The sequence below is a fragment of the Denticeps clupeoides genome, unplaced genomic scaffold, assembly GCF_900700375.1.
Source record: "Denticeps clupeoides unplaced genomic scaffold, fDenClu1.1, whole genome shotgun sequence".
Lineage (NCBI taxonomy): Eukaryota > Metazoa > Chordata > Actinopteri > Clupeiformes > Denticipitidae > Denticeps > Denticeps clupeoides.
In genome coordinates, this window is record NW_021630069.1 from 232,445 (window position 1) to 255,924 (window position 23,480).

General features: G+C 41.8%; 1 protein-coding gene across 1 annotated transcript in view; it reads right to left on the reverse strand.

The window, feature by feature from the left end:
- Nucleotides 1-690: 690 nt before the first annotated feature.
- Nucleotides 691-23,480, reverse strand: part of cfap69 (cilia and flagella associated protein 69) — a 29,725-nt gene continuing 6,935 nt past the window's right edge. Inside the window, exons 14-23 of the mRNA XM_028968207.1 lie at nt 22,981-23,105; nt 20,687-20,805; nt 20,533-20,614; nt 20,202-20,397; nt 8,272-8,421; nt 8,119-8,195; nt 2,281-2,478; nt 1,719-1,805; nt 1,547-1,651; nt 691-1,038 (exon numbers count right to left, since the gene is read on the reverse strand). Of these exons, the coding sequence (XP_028824040.1) occupies nt 949-1,038; nt 1,547-1,651; nt 1,719-1,805; nt 2,281-2,478; nt 8,119-8,195; nt 8,272-8,421; nt 20,202-20,397; nt 20,533-20,614; nt 20,687-20,805; nt 22,981-23,105 (1,229 nt within the window). The 3' untranslated portion in view covers nt 691-948. The remainder of the gene's footprint in view (nt 1,039-1,546; nt 1,652-1,718; nt 1,806-2,280; nt 2,479-8,118; nt 8,196-8,271; nt 8,422-20,201; nt 20,398-20,532; nt 20,615-20,686; nt 20,806-22,980; nt 23,106-23,480) is intronic.

The following is a 23,480-nucleotide window of genomic DNA, read 5'->3' on the forward strand; positions in this document are numbered from 1 at the left end:
ATTGTGAGTCGCTCTGGATAAATGATATCTGAATGGGACAGAATCAAAAAGGTCATAATTAAGCTATACCACGAAAGATGTGGCACACACACTTGCAGGTTGCTCCAACAATATTTTCTCCATGAAGACACTGATACAGAGTCACGTCCCAACCCATCCTGGATTAATCAAGTTTTCATTCTACTTTACCTTCCAAACCTAGAGGGGTAGCCATCCTCATTTATAAAATATTTGGGGCAGTATCTTATTAGTCCTGGTCGCTTGGGATGGGATGATAAAAAATATTAGCTCCTTGTGAATGCTTGCTAAGGCTCATGCTAATGGTACAGGCTACACTGCCATCTCCAGGCGATTCACAGTGTCTGGTCCCAAGTGATTCACAGTGTCTGCTATACGTTGCATAATTGTCAAGTACAAGGAGACAAATTCGGTGAGAATGAAACCTGGAAAAAATCCCCAAGGAGACTTGTGTCAACCTATTAAAAAACTACACAAAGAGATTTGTGTCAGTTGTGGCTCAGAAAGGGTACACTACTCACTATTATTGGCCAAGGGGGTTATAATTTTGTATGTCTCATTTTCTCTAAAATATCCCATTTAAACTTAGTGGACATTGTTATTTATAGAATATTTGTTTCCAAACATGATTTTGTTGATCCTGAAAGGTGATGAAAATATAGGCGCTCAATATAGGTGTGAAAGTAAGTTTAATGTGAACAAAAGAAACAAAACAAATGTAATACAAAAACATAAAACACTGACCTCTAACAAATATTCCAGACTCAAAACGATTTATTGTATTTAATGAAACTAAAAAGGAAACTAGGTTCTTATTGGTGCTTATATAGACATATATGTGAATTCATTGTTATATTTAAGCACAGTTTGTAGACAAACACATCACTAGACAGATATGTAGCTGAGATTCTCCTAGTCCTGGGTGGGGACTTATTCCATGGCAAGATCTGCGTTGGCCAGAGGCCCCCCAATCAAATGCACAGGGGTGCTCTCTACAGTCTTCACTCTCTCGCTGAATGTCTGTAAAACACAATGGTCAGATTTCTTCTAAATTTATTATAAAGACTACTTTGTGCTTATTTTCTGCTTATACTGTCTGTAACACAGAATCTATTTTTCACACAATCTTCAGCCTACACTTCCTGATATGGCACCACACACTGGACCTCATTTATCAAATGTTTGTATGGCAGAAAAACAGGTATAGTATTTCTATGCCCATTTCATGATTTATCAAAAAAGTCTTCTCTACCTCAGTTGTAATGACGTTGGTTTCCACTTTGTTGCCTCTTTGCCACCTTCTGTTGCTTCGTGTTGCAAAGCTTTGGGGCTTGGCCATATAAATTACACTTTTTTCCAGGGTATTTCAGATTTATCAAAACGGATGTGTGCTTTCACAGTGATTGGCACAGATACAATTGTTTCATGAATGCCACATAAAATCTGTCGTAATTTACGCTCATATTGCTAAATGAGGTCCACTATCACTGCTGCAAATAGCAGATCAGTCAGACACATCCATACTTACTGTTGTCTGTAGACCCGAGATCTGTGTAGAGTGGAAAATTGCACTGCTGGATTTGACCCTAGGCCTGGATGACTCAATGGATCTCGCCTGCTGCTTCTTACAGTCCTGCAACAAAATGTTGTCATATTTCTGCAGTACAACAAATCAAACAAACATGCACTTTTCTGTGAACCTTGAGAATTGTGTAGTATGAGGTTTTTGCCACGTGATGATCCCAGGACCTGGCTGCTAGTTCCTCCTGTGCATGGTTTGATTTTATCTGAGAAATGAAATTCATGACAACAAAAATGCTTTTGAAAATTGACTAAAATTTTCAGCAATTGTTTCTTTTATGCTTTTTCTTTCTACATTAAAATTTTAGTTTCTTGTGGTATTCTGTTATATGAATGAAATAATACATGTCTATCATGAACTATCATGAAAAGAAGAATTGTACGATTTTTTATGATTTTTTATTATGAAAAATCATAATACTAATTTTGTCATTTTACTAATTAATCAACAACGAATTGCTTTTTTTGCAACAGATTGATTCTTAAGACTGAAACTTAGCACCTTGGAATTTCTCAATTGGGCAAATTAAATTTTTTTCAAATTTCTACCTGATTCAGAACAAAAAAATAAGGCATTCCTTAATTATTTTAGGACTAAAGCATTATTATTGTCATTAGTCTCCGTCATATCCATTGTCTCTGATGGACAGTGCTTTGGTTGAGCAGTGAGCCTGCTGGTACCTGTTGGTAAACTGCTGCCTCCTGCTGCTCCTCTTCTGCATATTGCCTCTGCATAATCTCATCCTGCTGCTCCGCCACCTTCCTTGCAGTCTCCTCTTTCAACTGGATGATGGACTCCAGAATAGCCCTATCAGGGGTCACAGGGTGCACCCCCTCAGCACTCAGCTCGCAAGAGATTTCCTCCCAGACCTCACCCACCTAGAGTTCAGAAATACACTTCAGAGTGGCATAAACACTTCCCACAGGACAACACAATCAGAAAAACCACACACTCTCTAGCCAGGACCAGTCTCTCATTACAGGCAATCTGAAATTGAACATAGGCAGCAGTACAATACAACATACCACATAATACACGCACAGTAAAAATACCAGTGCTATGTTTACAATTCAGTGTTTGGATGATCAGCGCAAAGTGTTAAATCACAGTGACTTCACCTTTTACAAGCCAATTTAGGTGTTTGGCAAATGTTAGTTTAGAGTAATTGTAGCTCTCTTCAAGACTACACAGACACAGGTCATCTCTCGAAACAGGCTTTATTGCGTGAACATTGTTGTAAAACTTGTGGCATGCACCTTGTGCCGTGCCATGATTAAGTAAACAGTATAACACATTAACAATTACATGATACAAATATTCAACACAAAAAGAGATAAGTTCTTGCAGCTTCGCTCTAACTTAACCCTTTATTTTAGCTTAGTGGAGCCTCTTGGAAGACATCTGCTCACCTTGGAAGACATCCCTTACCATGTGAGGGATCTCGTGTTATTTCTTGTGAGACTTACCCACAAATCTCTACAATTAAAATTAACTATAAATCACATATATTGTATACATCGAATTTCAAACAAAAATGCATTTAAATAATAATCATAAACCATGCAACCCATTATAATTTAATCTTTCAAATCATAACTTGTCAACATTGTCCATAGCATTTATTGTAATGATAACCAGGAATTAATGTCTGGTTAACAGGTCCATATATTATCAGCCCCATCTTAATATGAACCCAAGAAGCCATTTGAGGAGCAAAGGTCACCCTTGACTTACCCAATGTCATGAAAAAGTCTCTGGAACATTTATATTTAAGGCATCCTGCCACCAGGACGACCCAGCCGGGCAGCACCACGTGGAGTGCTGCGTAGCATGCGCAAAAGACACCTGCCTGTTCCAGAGCAAGCACAAGTGTGCGTAATAATCCGCGTAATAGTGCCAAACGTTTCCGCACAATGTTCCATTTTCTCCAAGTACAGTATGAGTGCGAGGAATAATTAATTCATGCCTTTTTATAATCATTTTTACAATAAATATCTTGGTGGTGTTCACTGATAAGGCTTGTAACCTCATTCTTTTCTAAACTTAGTGTTTGTTTTTTTGCAAGTTTTTCAACCAAACAGTTCGGCACTGACACATTAGATGGTTCTTGTTGCATGTCTTGTTAAATGAATGAATGTTGCTGGGTTGCATTAAAACATATATTGTCTTGTGTTTAAAATTACATCTGGTGGCAAGGTTTAAAGTGCATTTTGTCAATATTTTATTTGTATGGAAGGATCTTTAGTATTTATTTGTGGAAGAATAATATTGACAGTAAATGCCAAAAAAGTATATTTTAAATTTTTGAGAATTGTTTTATATATTACCTTTTTTGTCCTAATCAGGGTTAGGGTTAGGGTAATTGAAAATGCTGATTTTTTTTTCTTGTGCAAGGCTACTTTTTATTTTAACTAAGTGATGGACTATGTTGGTTACCATAACAGTAAATACTTTTCAATGGCCACTTCTCAGCTTTATAAATAAAGAAATGGTTAAGGAAAAACAGGGTTTTTTATTGTCTGTAATTACTACATCCATGTAGTTGTAAAAAGCATCACAATATAGTAAGTAATCCGAAGTATTCAGAATACGTTACTCACATTGAGTAATTAACAGAATATGTTACAAAGTACATTTTGGGGCATGTATTCTGTAATCTGTAGTGGAATAAATTTTAAAATTAACCTTCCCAAAACTGGTTACCATAAATGAAATGATCAATTCTGGTTCACTAGGACCCCCAACTGTGAATACAATCTTTTTATTCACTCTGTTGTAGTTTCTATACATAAGACAGACAATAAGAAGGTTACAAGTTAATCTAAATATTCTCTAAAAAGGAAGGTCTTGAGTTGCCATTAGAAAGTGCTCAGTGACTGAGCTGTTCTGACCTCCAGGGGAAGTTCATTTCACCACCAAAGGGGCAAAGACAGAGAAGAGTCTAGATGAGTGTCTTCCTTTTACCTTCATAGATGGAGGGACCAGGCGAGAAGTACTGGAGGCTCAGAGTATACGAGGTGCAGTTCAAGGTATATTAAGGGCTGTGAGGTAGGATGTTTGGCTTTGTAGGCCAGCATCAGTATTTTGAATCTAATGCATGCAGCTACTGGGAGCCAGTGGATGGAACATAGCAGAGGGGCGGTGTGGGAAAATTTGGGAAGGTTGAAGATCAGTCGTGCTGCTGCATTTTGTATTAGTTGTAGAGGTCGGATGGTACACTAGAAGGGAGTTGCAGTAGTCCAGTCATGAGATTACTAAGGACTGAACCAGTATGGCCTGTGTGTTGTCTGATATTGTAGAGAGGGAATGAGCAGTTAAGATTGCGGATGTGAGTTGAGAAGGAGAGTTGGTTGTCCATTGTTAGTCCAAGGTTGCGGGCTGTTGAAGAAGGAGAGAGCTGTGAGTTGTCCAGGTAAAAATCAAGATCTTGATATGGTGAAGAATCTGCTGGAATGAATATTAGTTCAGTTTTGGTGAAATTGAGTTTGAGGTGATGGGCAGCCATCCAAGATGAGATGTCAGTTAGAAATGCAGAGATTTTTTTTTTATGTAAAAAATGGTAGGATAATCCATGTGAGGAAATGACATCAAGTGATCTCGTGTAGAGAGAGAAAAGGGGAGGGCCTAGTACTGAGCCTTGAGTGACACCAGTGGAGAATCTACGTGAGGCAGAGGTGTATCCTTTCAAGTAACTTGGTAAGATCGCTCATCAAAGTAGGAAGCAAACCACTGCCATGCTGAGCCCTCAATTCCAAGCCTCTTCAGGATAGACAAGAGAGTCTTGTGGTTAACTGTGTCAAAAAAATTTGGCCGCAAGTAGCTTCTCAGAAACAGCCAGAAGGCCAGTCTCAGTAGAATGAGCTGTTCTGAAGCCAGACTGGTTAGGATCCAAGAGGTTGTTCTGTGACAGATGAAGTGAGGTCAGGAGAGATGGTTTGGAGCATTGCGGAAGGGATTGGATCTAGTGGATTTGGTGAACATGTTCCTTAGAGGAAATTATTTAGGTCTTGCTGTTTATTTCTTTAAATTGTTGCATGTAATTTGGTTACAAGTTTGAAATGTTTAGATTTACTCACAGTAAGCCTTTAAAGTGGTTGAATTGGTTGGCCAGAGTCATTCTCCAAAAAAACACCACATACTTTTAAGATGTAAATAATAACACAATAACATAATATTGAAAGTCATCACAATCCTTTAAAAAACTCAAAACAAAAAAAGAGTCTCTAAGAACTATTGACTGTTCAGTACCCTTGAACAAAAATTATACACAAGCTTTATATAACAAGCTTTTTTCATACTAAGATGGGATTGATGTGTGCAACGCATATGTGGCATTACTTACTCTGATTTCACACTTTAAATGTTTGGTCTTGCAGTGGCATTGCAACTAGCCATTAGGTCTCATTTCTCAGTGGTGAGTTTGAATCATAGCCATAGACTTGGGTTTGTATGCTCTCCTGTGTTGGCACCTCTCGCCTCCCACTGTCCACAGGCATGTATGCTAAATAAAATGACAGCTCTAAACATTTTGTAGGGAAGGTGTGTGTTTGTCTGAAGGGTAGTATTAGCCTAGTGGGTAACACACTTGCTTGTGAACCAGAAAACCACAAAGTCACAGGTCCAAACCTCAATTACTACAATTGTATCCCTGAGCTAGACACTGCTGTATTGGTAGCCTAGTGGGTAACACACTTGCCTATGAACCAGAAAACCATTGTTTCCTTGAGCAAGACACTTAACCGTAAATTGCTCCAGGGGGACTGTCCCTGTAACTACTGATTGTAAGTCGCTCTGGATAAGGGCGTCTGATAAATGCTGTCACTCAATTAGATGGATGCAATTCCAAGCCCAAACACTTGTGCTAAAAAAGTTTAATCCCATAAACAATGGCAGTCTATGGAGCTTATTGGTAAGTCATAAATCCATATTTACTCAAAGTTGTCACGTATCTAATGTCTGACAAACATTAAATTAATAAAAAATGCAAACATTAGTTTACCTTAATGTTAACCAGAAATAAATGTCATAACAGCAAATTAAAGAAAAAGTCAGTCTCAGGTGGGAATTCAGCAGTTTTTGGCCAAAAGAGTGAGTCTGCCAGCTGCTGAAAATGAGCAGGAAGATGGCAGAGCAGGCCAGCTCCAGTTCGAACTGCCAAAGTGCCACTGAGCAAAGCATCATCCCCACATACTGCTCCCCAGGCATCTTTTATCTTTGCCCACTGCTCACCAAGAGTGATAGGTTAAATGCACAGGACATATTTCGTTGTGTGCACATGCACTGTGCTGTGTTTTACAATGACTTTAACTAAAACTAGTAAGTATCAAAATTAATAACTGCCTGGTTATGTATTATGACAGTAGTGTCAAATATTTTTTTAATTCCTGCTTTATTTCCTGAGATCAAAAGTGTGATGCAGAATCATTTTACAATTTATAGCCCTTATGAGAGTGTCAGTAGTTTCAATCAGTAGTTTCAGTCGCCCTGATGTAGTAAGTGGGGTTTGAGCCTGTGACTTTGGGATCTTCTGGTTCATAGGTGGGTCTCTTACCCATTGACTCTTACCCAGTGGCTACTGCCACCCAGAGGATTACTACACTTCTAGAATTTGTTCTACAATTTAAGGAGGTGTTTCATTAAGTTTTTAGGTTGGGAAAAAGAGCAATTGTGAAATCAGTGTTCAGTGCAGTGAGTATAGCTTTTCATCCCTGTTTGAGTCCCAATGAGCAAAAGTATTAGACATGAATGCCTTTGTAAGGGTTCACTGACAAAAACAAAAAATAATGCTGTTTTAAAATAGCAAAATGTACAATTCCTCGTACATGTTTAGTAAAAACATTTTACAAATTAATAAAATGTAGGATTTCCTCACATGCTGTGTGTGTTTGTTAGTATTTGGTCTACATACAGTAAAATGCATGTAAAATTAGTAATGAGATTTTACTGTGTCAGCCTTTATATTATTTTAAGTGTTTCAACATGGTATTACTGGTGAAATGTATAAACCAAAACACTGCAACACAGCACACGGTACACACAACAATATGTGTCCTCTGCTTTCAACCCATCACCCTTAGTGAGCAGTGGATAACTATGAAAGGCGCTTGGGGAGCAGTGTGTGGGGACAGTGCTTTGCTCAGTGGCACCTCTTTGCATCTTGGGATTAGATCCGGCAACCTTCAGATGATGGGGCCGCTTCCTTAACTGCTAGGATTGTAAGACATTCTGGATAAGGGTGTCTGAAAAATGCTCTAAAATGTCTGCATGCTTTGTGGTGGGCTGTGCACTACCCTAGGTGAGTCCCCATCAGACACCCATGGTCCTATGATGGACTCCAAGAGCTGGAGTTATGAAAAGTAAGAGAGTGTTCTGGAGAACTCTGATCTGGAGCTCATATAAACACTCCACATTGTTAATTTGCTGTAAATTTATTCAGCACACACTCAACACTGGACACAACAACATTATCACTATTATCGGCACACATTCACAATGTGACCAATGGCAATTTACTATACCTTAAAATCAAAGTATCTGCTGACAATGCTCAATGTAATATATTCATCTGCTGTCAGTCCAGGCAGATCCTGAAAGCCTGGAGAAACAAACCAAAAAAATTGAAACCAGACTGGACACCACATGCATCTCCCACCAAAGTTAATCTGTCTGACCCAGTCTGCAGAACAGCCCGTAGATTTTAGCTCGCAGGTTCTCTGATACATCAATGACAGCAGCACTCGGTTGCTGGGCTGAATGAGGAAGCAGGCCCACATCCTCCTCCTCCTGCTCCTGATACACACAGGTCAAAGGCTTTTGTGGGTCTGCACACATAAACATAATAAAGACAACAAACATTTTTTTAAACAAATAAATGATACACATTAAACAACACTCAAGACAGTGAAGTAGAAGCAGTGTCCCAACTTTACCATTGGTGCCAAGGTCTCTCCCCAGTCAATTGTTACACAGCTGGTTTGGTGCAGACAACTATGGGGTTTGCAGCACTGTAGACCCTCTATTATGAGGGGTTGGAACATAGCATTAGGGATGAGATGGACAGCCAGGAACTGACCAACGAATGCCCTTTTGTCCCACACCAACCCCTCATACTCACTCACAAACACCTGTTCATTCTCGACCATTTGCACTCTTTCTCATCATTTTCAGCCCATTTTTACCCCAGTTTTGCACGTCAGCTATCTACATGGCTTACCTGCACCGACATCCCAGGAAACAAATGCATTTACAGCATTTATCAGGATGCAAATGCAGGAAGAACAGGAGCGATGGAACCAGGAGAAGCTATGCGATTTCTGCTTCTCCCCTGCCCACCATTGTGACTTGTGAGGCTTGTGTTTGGCCAGAAAACGGGCATGCCAGGTAAACACTTGCCTATCCCTGATTACGTCTGTGTGGTAATTACTCAATAAAATCCCTATTAAAATCCCTCACTAACACAATTGGGGGGCAGTGGTGGCCAAGCAGTTAAGGAAAGAAAGTGAAGTGATTGTCACTTGTGATACACAGCAGCACAGCACACGGTTCACGCAGTGAAATTTGTCCTCTGCATTTAACCCATCACCCTGAGTGAGCAGTGGGCAGCCATAACAGGCGCCCGGGGATCAGTGTGTGGGGACGGTGCTTTGCTCAGTGGCACCTCAGTGGCAACTTGGCAGATAGGGATTCGAACCGGCAACCTTCTGATTACGGACTCGCTTCCTTAACCGCTAGGCCACCACTGCCACTGCCCCATAATCAGAAGTTTGCCTGTTTCAAATCCCAATTTGCTGAGGTGCCACTGAGCAAAGCACCATCCCCAGACACTGCGCACCGGGCGCCTGTCATGGCTGCCCACTGCTCACCAAGGGTGATGGGTTAAATGCAGAGGAGACATTTCTTTGCAGTGTACCACAATGACAATCACTTCACTTTCACTTCACCATTCTTGACACCTTCTCTGCTGCAGGCATCTACACCAAGCTGGATCTGAGTTCTGCATGAATTTACAGCATTTATCAGACACCCTTATCCAGAGCAACATACAATAAGTAGATACAAGGACAATAAGTAGATCCTGGAGCAACTAAGGGTTAAGAGTCTTGCTCAGGGACACAATGGCAGTAAGTAGGATTTGAACCTGAGTCTTCTGGTTCATAGGCGAGTGTGTTACCAACTAGGCTGCAGTTACAGTGTACAGCTTGATCCACATCAGAAATGATTATGAATGGAAAACAGCCTTTATCACTTAATAATTTAATTTGCCATCTTCTAACAAATTATTAATGTAACATTCTAACATTTATTAAATGTCCTCTGAGGAATGTTGGGACAGTGGGTGTATGCCTACCTAGAAAACGTTAATTTACTTACTAAATCTAGAAAAGTTTGCTTTCCACCAGCACTCCATCACGTTCTTGGGTTTCACCATCTCCCCAAGGGTGTTACCATGGATCCCAAGAAACGAAAAGTGGTTGCCTTGTGGACTCTACCTATGACCCTTAAGTAGCTGCAAAGGTTTCTTGGGTTAGCTAATTTCAATCGGCAAGTCATCTCGAAATACAGTACAGTTGCAGCATCCCTGACCACTCTCACAAAGTAAACCAATCGTCCCTTCTGCATTACTTCATATGCCACCTCTTCACCTCATCTCCTATCCTCTACCAGACAATTTACCCTGGAAGTAGACGCATTAGATGGGGGCATTCTCATCTCGCCTTAATGGGCTCCAGTCCACTCAGCAGTGTTACAGTGTGGAAGACCATGAGCTGATATTGAACTTTATTAGAACTTCTACTCGATTAATCTCCTACCTCACAATCCTACTCAACTCACCTTTCAATGCATTTTTCAACTCTTCTCCAATGTCAGACCATCTTCTCACTGCTTAAAACCAGCTTGGTCATTCACCACCCCAGGGGGTGTTCTGTTTTGCTGGTGTTATGCCAGCAGGTTAATTTCTTAATTTCCTAAAAATTATTAGGCCACTTCTCCTTTGGTCTACACTATTTTGTTCAATAAGTTGCACACTATTTGAAATGGTGAATTGAAGTTGCTTATGTGTGCTCAGTGTCTCAGGATGGGCTCCACCGGCAGCGACCATGAGTAGAACGAAGCAGTTATGGAAAAGAGTGACTGTCACCTCCGCGAGCTGACAGGGAAAGGAAGCGCAGAGGTGGGAATGTCTGCTCAAAAGTTCCTTATAACCGCCCTGCTGTCATGCAGGTTGGTGCCAGGTGCCTGAGAGTGAATAAGTGAAAGTCATTGTGCAACACTGCAGCACAGCACATATGACGCGCTCAAAAGTTTGGTCTTAATTAGGTGTTTAGTTTCTTGTATTTTATCCCATATCCAGTAACACACTCAGGGAAGAATTCGGTCTTACCACCAGGGGGATCTATCACTGGAAGGGGGAATTGGCGTTAACTCTCGCGGTATTTTCTTTAGATAAAGAAATGCCTGCACGAGCGAACGACACTAACGATTCCTGCCTGTGCTTTCTCTGTTAAATACAGGTTAGTATAGTACACCACTATTTCTAAATACACCCACTGGGTATAATAGAGAAATTACTCATAAGAGAATGCGTCAGGAAAATGCGTCAGGTATCACATGGTTAGGAGTAAGCAAAAGTGTAAGACACGTGTAATTCAGTGAAATGGTGGCCGCGCCATGCGCGTTTCTTTGTTCATGTTACTACTGCCAGATAGATTGAGTGTATTCTTTATGTGTATGTGTACATATGTTAAGACCACTGATGTGCTGTGGGATGGGAAAATACTGGAAAGATTCTGTTCAAGGTTGAAAGTAATTATTGCATTTATGTTGAAAGTAATTATTGCATTTATGTTAAGTTATACTTGTTTGTACTATTATGAAAATGGTTGTTTGATGGTTTGAAAGCACAAGTATGTGGGTTGATTCTGTAAAAGTGATAGCAGATATTGAACGAATGTAATATTCAAATAATATGTATTTCTGTTGACATTAACCTGTGAGAAGACTGAAAACATGATGTAATTCAGGAAGTGAGTGTATGTAAATTGTTTGTAAAGTTGAGAGTAAAATGTATTTTCTTGAGATAAAGAAATGCCTGCACGAGCGAACGACACTTAACGATTCCTGCCTGTGCTTTCTCTGTTAAGTACAGAAACCGCAGACACAAATACACTTTTTTTAAATTTGTCACAGTCCCGGGGCGCTGGGATCTGTAACACACACAACAATTGGTCTTCTTCTGAGCCTTCTGAACACTCATCAGCCAAGCTACATTTATGAAGAAGGAAGAGGAAGCAGCTCTGATAATGTTATTAAAGTTCACAAAGATTGTAAACAAGATAAGTGGCCCTAACAACGCACAACACGCAACAAAAATTGCACCTGGGATGGGAAATTGTAGGAAATGTGTGTTTGGGTCAACAAAGCTCCAGCAGTAAAGACTACTGAATACTACAACTGAAAGGGGCCGTTCCACCATGTTTGAGCCTTGCTCCAATGTTTTTTAACATAAAAGAGGAACATTGTCAAATACAAGTCCCATTCAACTTCAGCACCTGACTTTCAGACAGCGTCTGCGAACTTGATCATTTAGGATGTAAAGTGCTTAAACAAACTAGACACGACAATTCCATTTCATCTTCAGTCCAAGACAAGGCCTTCTTAAAAATAATGGAGGAAGGACTAACAAAGAACACAGATAACTGCTGGACAGCTCCCTTACCGTTCAAATCACCACACCAAAAGGCTCCCTAACAACAGGCCCTGAACCGCCTAATGTTTCTAGTAGGCAACTTTGAAAAGAGAGTGGAAATAAAGGACCATTTTATCACCTTCATGGACAAAATTTTCAAAAACACACACACCAAGATTGCCACTATTTGGTGTTTACAACCCCTGCAAGGCCAAACAGATTAAGGTCTAAGTATGTGGGTATATCTCTGAACGATGTGCTCAGGTCCAGGTCTGAACAACTCACTGCAAGGAAACCGTTGCCTTTACAGCAGACATCAAACAGATGCTTTACTATTTCAAGGTTCGAGGGCAAGACAGCGCAAGACTTGCACTTCTTGTGGTTTCGTGACAATGACAATTCCAAAGACATTGTAGATTATAGGATGAGAGTCCATGTCTTTGGGAACAGCATATCACCAGCTGTGGCCATATACAGCTTGCATCAGTCTGTTCTACGCAGCGAGTTAGAATGCGATCCAGATGTTAAGCAGTTCGTCATGTGCGATTTCTACGTAGATGACGGACTCTCTACGATTGAAATGGCTGTGTCACTACTCCAAAGAACTCACAACACAAACTCAAATCTAAGACAGCATAAGATTGCAGCTAAAAGAATGCTAAACGAATTCCCTTCCCAAGATCATGCCAAAGATCTAAAAGACTTAGAATTCGAAGCAGATTCAGTCTGCATGCAACGTAGCCTGGATCTTTTATCCAGGAGGGGTGAGTGAACAGGGATGCAACTAATTTTTGGTGTTCAATGATGAGACTGTATGCTAATGGTACATTGTGTTATTTTTAGAGTGCCACTGCCATATTATTTAACACTGTAAAAATTTATTTTATGCTGCATCCATAAGAAAACTGTATCTTTTGATTTTCTTTGTTCATATATATTTTCATATATTTTTTTACAATTGTTTTACAATTGTTACTTTAAGGTAATCCTCTTATTTTTCCAACCAAACCATCTACAATAGTTGATTTATGTAATAAATCACCCACAATTTGTCTTTGAGTCTTTGAGTGTCATTTAATATGCCTGATCTCTGTTAGCAATTGTGTTGTTGCGTTACCACAGATCACGCTTCTTATTCTGTTCCTGCATACCAACTGCCCCTTAGTTACTGGCCCTGACTTTTTACTCCAAAACCCAAAACTCCAAAAAGTTCTCCAAATGACTCCTATGACCTTGTAGAACCTAACATGGTTTTCTACCTGGAAGTCTCTCTTTCGGGACTACTGCATGCCAAGCAAAACTAATCCCTGTCGTGGTTGGCACTACTGCGAGACAGGACCCACTGTGGACAAGTTTAACCAAGCTCAAAGCACTATTATTCAACAATACAATAGGTAGTGCATGCTGAAGAAATCAAACTAGTCCTCTCAAAAACCTAGACCTCAGGAGACAGGAGGATGTAGATGCATTTTCCAGTAGCTCCTCAGAAGGGTGACTTTTTATATAATATTTACATTTTAAGTGCAATTGATTTACCTTCTTTATCACACAAAGGGTAAGTGCCAAAGCTGCTCGCCTATTTTTGACCTTTTTAGTGTATGGCACAATGGCTCACCGCGGAAAAATTGAGCTGTCTAATCCTCACAGGCTCTGTTTTTAATATCGGGTGACTTTAATCACGTGTCACTGGACTCCACACTGACCACCTTCACCCAGTACCTGACATGTACCACCAGAGACAATAAAACATTGGACTTACTGTATGCCAACACAAAAGAGGCATACAGTTCATCACCTCTCCCTCCCTGGGAAAATCTGGTACACCTTGTCCCAGTGTACGAGCCCTTAGTGCGCAGGGAGCCAGCAGTCACCCGCACAGTACAGGGATGGTCTGAGGAGAGCGAGGAGGCTCTAAAGGACTGTTTTGAGTCGACTGTGTGGGATGTGCTGTGTGACGACCATGGGGAGGACATTGACAGCCTTGTGACATGCATTACTTAATCCTACTTGATTATCCTTAATTACTTGATTATCCTACCACTGCTATGCTGACGACACACAACTCCTCTTCTCCTTTCCTCCCTCTGATCTTCATGCTGCTTCCAAAATCTCTGCATGTCTAACAGACATCTCGTCTTGGATGGCAGCCCATCACCTCCAACTCAATCCCACCAAAACTGAACTAATATTCATTCCAGCAGATTCTTCACCACATCAGGATCTTGCTATTTACCTGGATAACTCGCAGCTCTCTCCTTCTGCAACAGCCCGCAACCTTGGAGTAACAATAGACAACCAACTCTCCTTCTCAACTCACATCAGCAATCTTTCCCGCTCATGTAGATTCCTTCTCTACAATATCAGACGAATCCGCCCTTATCTGTCAACCCAGGCCACCTACTGGTTCAGTCCTTAGTAATCTCACGACTGGACTACTGTAACTCCCTTCTAGCTGCTCCCAATAGCTGCACGCATCAGGTTCAAAATACTGATGCTGGCCTACAAAGCCAAACATGGAGCAGCACCATCCTACCTCACAGCCCTCATTACACCTCGCACTGCACCTCGTTTACTCCGAGCCTCCAGTACTGCTCGCCTGGTCCCTCCATCTCTGAAGGTAAAAGGAAAACATTCATCTAGACTCTTCTCCGTCTTGGCCCCTCGGTGGTGGAATGAACTTCCCCTCGAGGTCAGAACAGCTCAGTCACTGAGCACCTTCAAACGACAGCTCAAGACCTTCCTCTTTAAAGAATATTTAGATTAAATTGTAATTTTCTTGTTGTCGAACTTTGTGTACAGGATCTACAACAGAGTGAATTAAATAGATGTATTCATAGTTGGGGTCCTAGTGAACCGGAATTGATCTCTTCATCGATGGTAACTTGAAAGCACGTTGTAAGTCGCTCTGGATAAGGGCGTCTGCCAAATGCCATAAATGTAAATGTAAATGTTAATACATAAACTTCTGTGTGGATAACACCGTACCCACCAAGACTGTACGGTGCTACCCCAACAACAAACCCTGGATTACTACAGAAATCAAGGCCGTCCTCAAGCAGAAGAGGAGGGCCTTCAAATCAGGAGACAAGGAGGAGCTGAAAAGGGTGCAGAGGGAATTAAAAAGACTAATCAGGGATGAAAAGGACAGCTACAGGCAGAGGATGGAAAACCAGCTCCAGCAGAACAATGTCTGCGGAGTCTGGAAGGGCCTCAGAACCATCTCAGGCCACAAAGAAAAGAACTCTCTGCCGGTGGCAACAGGTTTGATTTATCTGCCACTGACTCTCCCCCCAAACTGTCCTCTCTGATGCAGCCCTTAACACCTGCTGCAGACACCCCCACCTCTATTCACACCTCCTCTACACCCCCCAGCCCCACCTCTATTCACACCTCCTCTACACCCCCCAGCCCCACCTCTATTCACACCTCCTCTACACTTCACACCGCTGACTGCTCCCCCTCCCCAACCACGGCATCCAGCACCCATCCAGCACACGGCTCCAGCCTGTCTCTCTCAACCATGCAGGTTAGGAGAGAACTGAGGAGGATGAAAGCTAGGAAGGCAGCGGGCCCAGATTGAATCAGCTCAAGGCTTGTCAGGTCCTGCGCAGATCAGCTGTGCGGGGTGTTGGCGCACATTTTTAACCTAAGCCTGAAGCTGAGGAGAGTCCCACAGCTCTGGAAAACCTCTTGTGTGGTACCAGTGCCAAAGACTCCACATCCCAAGGACCTCAATAGCCACAGGCCGGTGGCGCTGACATCCCACCTGATGAAGACCCTGGAGCGGCTGATCCTGGCCCAGCTTCGGCCTATGGTGAGCTCATCACTGGACTGCTTCAGTTTGCTTATCAGCTTGGCATTGGAGTGGATGATGCCATCATCCACCTCCTACATCATTCCCTCTCTCACCTGGAGACCGCTAGGAGCACTGTGAGAATCATGTTCTTTGATTTCTCCAGTGCTTTCAACACCATCTTACCCACAATCCTGAGGGCCAAGTTGGAGCACACAGGAGTGGACCTTCATCTAGCCACATGGATCCTGGACTACCTCACTAACTGACCACAGTATGTGAGAAGGCTGTGTGTCAGACACAGTTGTCTGCAGTACGGGGGCTCCGCAGGGAACGGTTCTGGCGCCGTTCCTCTTCACAATCTATACTGCAGACTTCTCACACAACTCCACCAACTGCTTCCTGCAGAAGTTCTCTGACGACTCTGCAATAGTCGGCCTCATCACTGATGGGGACGACAGGAAGTACATAGAACTGACAAGGGACTTTGTGGACTGGTGCCAGCAGAACTACCTCCAGATCAACACTGGAAAAAACAAAGAGCTGGTGGTAGACTTCCGCAGGCACAAACATCCTCTACTGCAACCACTGGACATCCAGGGCCATTGAGGCAGTGGAGAGCTACAGGTACCTTAGTGTTCACCTGAACAATAAACTGGACTGGACTCATAACACGAATGCACTTTATAAAAAAGGGCAGAGCAGGCTGTACCTGCTGCGGAGACTTAGGTCTTTTGGAGTACAGGGGCCACTCCTAAAGACTTTTTATGACTCTGTAGTGGCATCAGCCATCTTTCACGGTGTGGTCTGCTGGGGTAGCAGCATCTCCGCTGGGGACAGGAAGAGGCTGAACAGGCTGATCCGGAAGGCCAGCTCTGTCCTAGGATGCCCTCTGGACCCAGTGGAGGTGGTGAGTGACAGGAGAATGGTGGCTAAGCTGTCATCCCTGTTGGAAAACATCTCCCACCCCATGCAGGAAACCTTGACAGCACTTAGCAGCTCCTTCAGTTGCAGGCTACTGCACCCACGATGTGGGAAGGAGAGATTCAGAAGGTCTTTTCTTCCAACCGCTGTCAAACTCTATAACAAAGACCTAACAGCTGACCACACATACACAGACAAACACACACACTTGGGCACATTCTGTTAAATTGTGAACTGTTTAAATAGTAAATTTGTACATATATACATATTTATCTTATTTTTTGTGATGCTATTTCCTCTGTTTTTGCTGCTATTACCTTCTGCTTCTGTCCACTTTCTGCCGTGACAAGGGCAATTTCCCACTTGTGGGACTAATAAAGGTTTATCTTATCTTATCTTTCCCGGATATCACAGTGGTGGAGGAAAGAAAAGAGCGCCATTCGTTAACATAAAGAATTAGACCAAGGCTAATTCTGTATCGATGCCAGGTGGGGGCAACATTTTATTCGCTTTTAGTCTCTATTTTAGGGGACTTAACAATCCTATAAAATGTAGTAAGATTTTTCATTATCTTCATCACGTAGGAGCCCATGTAATATTTTTTACACGAAACACATCTCAGACCATGTCAGACTTCGGATCAACCAAACCTACCACTCTTCCTTTTCAGGGAAAGCAAGAGGAGTGGACATACTACTGCATACATCTGTTCCTTTTGTACGTACAAGTGTAGTATCTGACCCTAATGGGACATTTGTTATTGTTACGGGCCAAATTCATAATCCTTCTGTGGCTCTAATTGATATATATGCCCACAATTACGTTCTACAAACGTCTCTTTTCAATGATTCCCGATCTGTCTACACATTATCTAATATTAAGGGGTGACTTCAATCTGTCTTAATCCCAATTTGGACCTCTCTTCTTCTGCTGTTTGTACTCCTTCTAGGTCGTAAGAAGAATATGCTGTTTCTGATGTCTGGCACTTCTTTAATCCTACTAAATGAGAATACTAATTTTTTTCTCAAGTTCAGACTGTAAATATGATGCAATTGCCTTATCAGACCATGCATCAATCTCAATTAATATATTTTATAATATATAATATATTTTTCAAGAAATTTAATTACACTAGAACATCATGGCGACTTCATACTCGGGTTCCTTTGAATGAAGTTTAACAAGTCAATTTCACGACAGATTGACTTATTTGTTTATGTCACTGCTGGAGTTCGGGAACGCATTTGCAGGCATGCTTGGAGCAAGGGGACAAGTCGTCGCACGGGGAGCAGATATAGAACGTGCTGGGGAGGAGGACCGGAGGCGTTTGGTCGGGGAGAGGGAGGCCGGAGGTGAGTTGGGACGGGAGTGTAGTCGTGGAGGATGATGTCGGCGGTTCGCACAGCTGTAGGGAGTCCTGGAAGGGCAACAAACCAGGCCATCTTGGAAAAACGGTCCACGAGTACCATAATGGTGGTCATCCCTCTCGAGCGTGGCAGTCCCGTGATGAAATCCATGGAGACATGGGACCATGGGCGATAGGGGCGAGGCAGGGGAAGGAGAAGGCCTTGGGGTCTTTGCGTGTCGGCCTTGTGTGAGGCGCAGGTGTTACAAGCGGCAACGTATGCCTGTACGTCTGAGGCCAGGCCTGGCCACCAGAACATCTGCTGAATGTTGGCCAGGGTGCGCTGACGTCCAGGGTGTCCAGCCAATGGAGTGTCAAGCCCCCATTGTAGGACGCGTGGTTGGAGAGGGGGTGACACGTACGTGAGGTTGGGAGGCATGGTCCGAGGTGGGGGGGTGGTGTGTGTGATCCACAATCACTTCTTGCATGAGGGTCCAGCGTACAGGGGCCAGTAGGAATGGCTGGAAGAGGATAGGGGAGGACGGATTGTCCTCAGCCTCTGGGGTGTACCGGCGGGGCAGGGCATCAGCCTTCGCATTTTTGGTGCCGGGGATGTAGGATACAGTGAATTCAATTTAGATAATGAATATGCCATCAATCAATTCCCAGACTTACACAAGGAGCGTCTCTCTATGCAAGCAGAGTATGACGCTCTTATGACAGCAAGCTACAGGAATAATACTTTAATCCAGATCTAACAGATCTAATTCTTAATAATAAGAATTTCCCTTCAGTTCCTGAGTGAAAAAGTTCATGTCTGTTTTTTGGGGGGGTATGTATGTATCTGTATGTATGTGTATGTATATGTGTGTATGTATATATATTTTTTTATTTTCCTTTTGATTGTTTTTTTTCGATCTATTTATTTATTTGTTTGTTTGTTTGTTTTTTTGTTTATTTATTTATTTATGTAAAATACATTTCTTGGGGGATATTTTGAGCTGTTTTCTTTTGTAACCTGAGAATATTGTTATTGCTCATGCACTAATTCCAATAAACAGCCATCACTACATAAAATTTTGTCAAAGAACTGAAAATTCCCTCAAACTTGGACGACATATCTCTACAGACTTACCTAAAGGTACAAAGATGCACATAGACATTTAACCCACCTCATGGTTTTCACTTGGGTGAAAAGGATGATTGGGCTAGCCCGGAGAATATTGGATGCAATGTTTTTCCAGCTCAACTAAATTCACTCATTAAGTTCTTGTTCTTTATGGCAGAGGTGGCAGCTATTATCGACCTCTCGTCCAAGTTTCATCATCATTCCCAACCTTTTTGCTCCTTTGATTGTATCGTTTGTTTTGATTTCAGTTTTACCCTTTTGAATGTCAGTAAACCTGTTGACAATGTTCATTGGTGCCCAGAGTGATGATATGAGAAAGGAGGTAAATAGCCCTTGCATTGGACATGCATCCATAATGGCACTTTTGAACCATCATCCATAGTGAGCAGTGGGCAGCCACAAAAGGCACCTGGGAAGCAGTGTGTGGGGACGATAGTTTGCTTGGTGAAACCATAACATTTGAATCCACAACCTTCTGATTGCGGGCCTGCTTCCTTAACCATTAGGCCACCACTGACCCATGAATGTCCGTACCACTAATACCAATGATATTGGGAACATACTTTCTGGAGCGCATTTGCACAATCTAATTTTATTTTGCATCTATAGTGGATATAGACAGAGCGAATAGTCAGGAACAGGTAGTTGTGTGTGGAGACATAATGTGGCATATTGTAAAACAAATTTTGTGAAATTACATGGATCCCAATCCACCCATGTTACCTGTTATTCTGCCATGCTGATCCCTCCTGACTCCCAACTCTGACTCCTCCTGCCTCCACAAAAGCAGCAACAGTTGTGGGGCACTTATACCACTGTGTCTCCCTCGCCATGCCAGTACATGGACTAGTGTTTTGGGATTGTCACATAGGTCAAGCAGGGTTGCCAGCACCACATTCTGCATGGGCCTGGGACTAGACTGCAGAAGAAAAATTTGTATTCTCAAAAAACTGCTAATTCTAATTTATCTGCTCATTTTATTTAAGGAATCAAATACATTATAATGTGACAAAACTAGTATTCCACTCCACATTCTGTGCAACTTTCTACTCACATGTAGCTGGTCAAACAAGAGGAAGATTCCCTCCTTCTCCAGGAACATTTCTTCAGTGGTGAAACACCCAACTATGCAGGACCTGCCAATATGTCAAACCAATCAGAAAATGACATTACTTTGTTATTTTTTTAAATATCTAGGCAAAACCCACCATACACAGTCCACTGTGGACAGCATGAGCTTATTGTGGCCCAGTCCATTGTAGAATTTCATGGGACTCATCTTCAGGAAATGTACAGTCATGTTGACCCCCTCACACCCAAACAGCTCCTGTTAGAAAAAACCCAGAACAATACTCCAAATAAAAAAACATTAGAAAACATTACAAAACATTACAATAAAACTATTAGCTGCATAGATCACATGTAAGTTAGGAATGCTCATTTCGATTAATTTTCCCAACCAACAACCGCTGTTCGCTATCTGAACATTAATCATTAACTGATCATAAAAATAGCAGGCCTGCCTCAAACCACAAATTGTCTAATTTTTATTTTTAAAAAAGTAACATGTCGACGTGCTATGCAGATAGTCTTGAACGCAACCTATTAAGAGTTAATCCCGCAGCAGGGGATGCCCTCTCAGATGGGGCAGATATCCCAGGAATGCAGAGATAACGCTAGAATGGCCAGTCTCGGGATCTCCCAGGAGCAACATCATGGCATTGCTCTGACTGGGTTTTGTATCTTCAGCTTGGGCAGCAGACACCACTTTCTCATCACCTTCTGTAGTGGCCATTTCCAAAGCAGAGCACATATCAGTAAGTTTCGCTTTAGCGGCTTCTTCCTCCGCTTGTGTTTATGGAGAGGGTCCTATGGCAAGCATAGGCAAGCAATGGCAATGGCAAGCAATATCCTCATAATTAGTTAAGTAATAAATAATAATAATCCTAATAAAAATGAGCATCATCTACCTCCCTGCGGTCCCTTAAGGACTGCCGAACCTTCCTCTTGAATTCTGTTACTCTGTGGCTGTCCTCTTTGGCTCTCATCAAGTGTGTGTTCAGGAGGCTGATTGTGATTGGGTAAATGTTGGAAATTGACACGTTCTTTTCTGTTGACATTACGGTGGTTGCACATTTCACTTTCCAGATCTGGCACAATCTCAGCCATTATCTGCCAGTATTAGTTTCACATTTCGAGAGTTCTGGCATCTTGCAGCTTTGTTACCGTTCTGTCAGACAGAACAGCCCATCTTTGTTCACGAAGTCTCCCGAACATGTCTCACACAGAGTTCCATCGTGTTTTACCAGATTGAACGAGCTGGTGCTTCGGAAGCTTTATTTGTTCTTTTTTAGCTTCCAGTGCTTTGGAAGCAGGTGTGCTGTGGTTGAAGTGGCTGACAAACCGCCCAGCGGCAATAATAACACGATGCATAATCACATTAAATCCATAATTTACAGCAAGCTACAGTGTATGAGCAAAACAGGGAACCGAGTCCCAGTTCACCAGCCCTGGAGAGTTTGCAGCCATGATGTTGCGTGCAATGTCATGAACACATGCAGATGAACACTTGTCATGAACTCTTTCCCATTTAGACCCCAGGTGTCCACTGCATCAACTAGTTTAGCTGTGAGGTTCTCAGGTATGTGTCTCTGTGTCATAGTCTGTGTTAGTAGGACAACTGAATTTTCTTGCAGTTCTCATCTATGTAGTGGCAAGTTTTTGTTATATAGCTTTCCATTGTAAGTGCCGTCCAGCAGTCAGTCGTAAGGGCCACAAACTTTGTGCAACTGTGTTGTGTCGTAAGCGATTTTTTTCCTCTCCTCAAAACAGGCATCAATTCTATGGGTAATAGTAGGTCTTGATGGGATATCGTAATTAGACTCAATATAGCTCAGCAGTTCTCAAAAATCTTCACCACAGACGACGCATAATGTCCTTAACTGTCATTGAGCAGATTCTCTTGAGTTATCTCTTTAGACTGCCGTGCATCACAATGTTTATTGTCCTTCATTGCACAATGCTTGTGGATGTTTGCTTCGCAAGTGATATTGCATCGTACTTTATTTTAATACCGCATAGCATATTTTGCAAGTCACTTCATTGGCCTTTCTGTCCAAATGGTACCACACAGTACTTCTTTTCACTCGCTTTATTTGCTTGCCCCGTAAAATATGTCTGAATGCACGTGTGGTTGCATGTGATAATGCCCCATGAGTTAACAAATAGCGTATGTGTTTTTTATTCTGCAAAACTTTGTACTACTACTACTACTAATAAAAAAATTATATATAAACATTTTAAACAATTTAACTGATTGTAATAATAGGTCAAAATTATTATTTCATTTAATGGTTAAACGGTCAATATGAGCATCCCTAATGTAAGCATGCATGTCTACATAAAGGTAAACAAAGGTTTATGTGAGAAAAAAAGACAAGAACCAGTAACGGTCAAAATAAGAAAAAAATCACAATAATTGTGTTAACATAAAGGTGATTACCTTTTTGTGTAGGTCATTGTCACACAGAATTGAAAGGATGAGCTGGGCATCAACTTTGATCTCCAGCGAAACAATGTCCTCTTCATCATCCTCATATTCAGACTTGTGTCTGGGCTTCAGAAGGCCTGCAGGAGATGCCCAGAAAACATGTAATGAAAAGTGTTTTAGATTTATTTCTAAGTTAAACTCCTTTTGATATATACATTTGTAATTCCTATCATTTGAAAACAAAATTATAAAAATGTATGACATATTGATAGCATTTTGGTAATCCATAGAGCATGATGTTAAAATTTACAGCATTTATCAGACGCCCTTAGCCAGAGCGACTAGTTACAGGGACAGTCCCCCACTGGAGCAACTTAGGGTTAAGTGTCTTGCTCAGGGACATAATGTGATTTGTGGGATTGGAACCTGGGTCTTCTGGTTCATAGGTGAGTGTGACAGCCACAGTGTGCTAGGCTACTACCACCCATGTTGAGAAAAGCTGATCCATCATT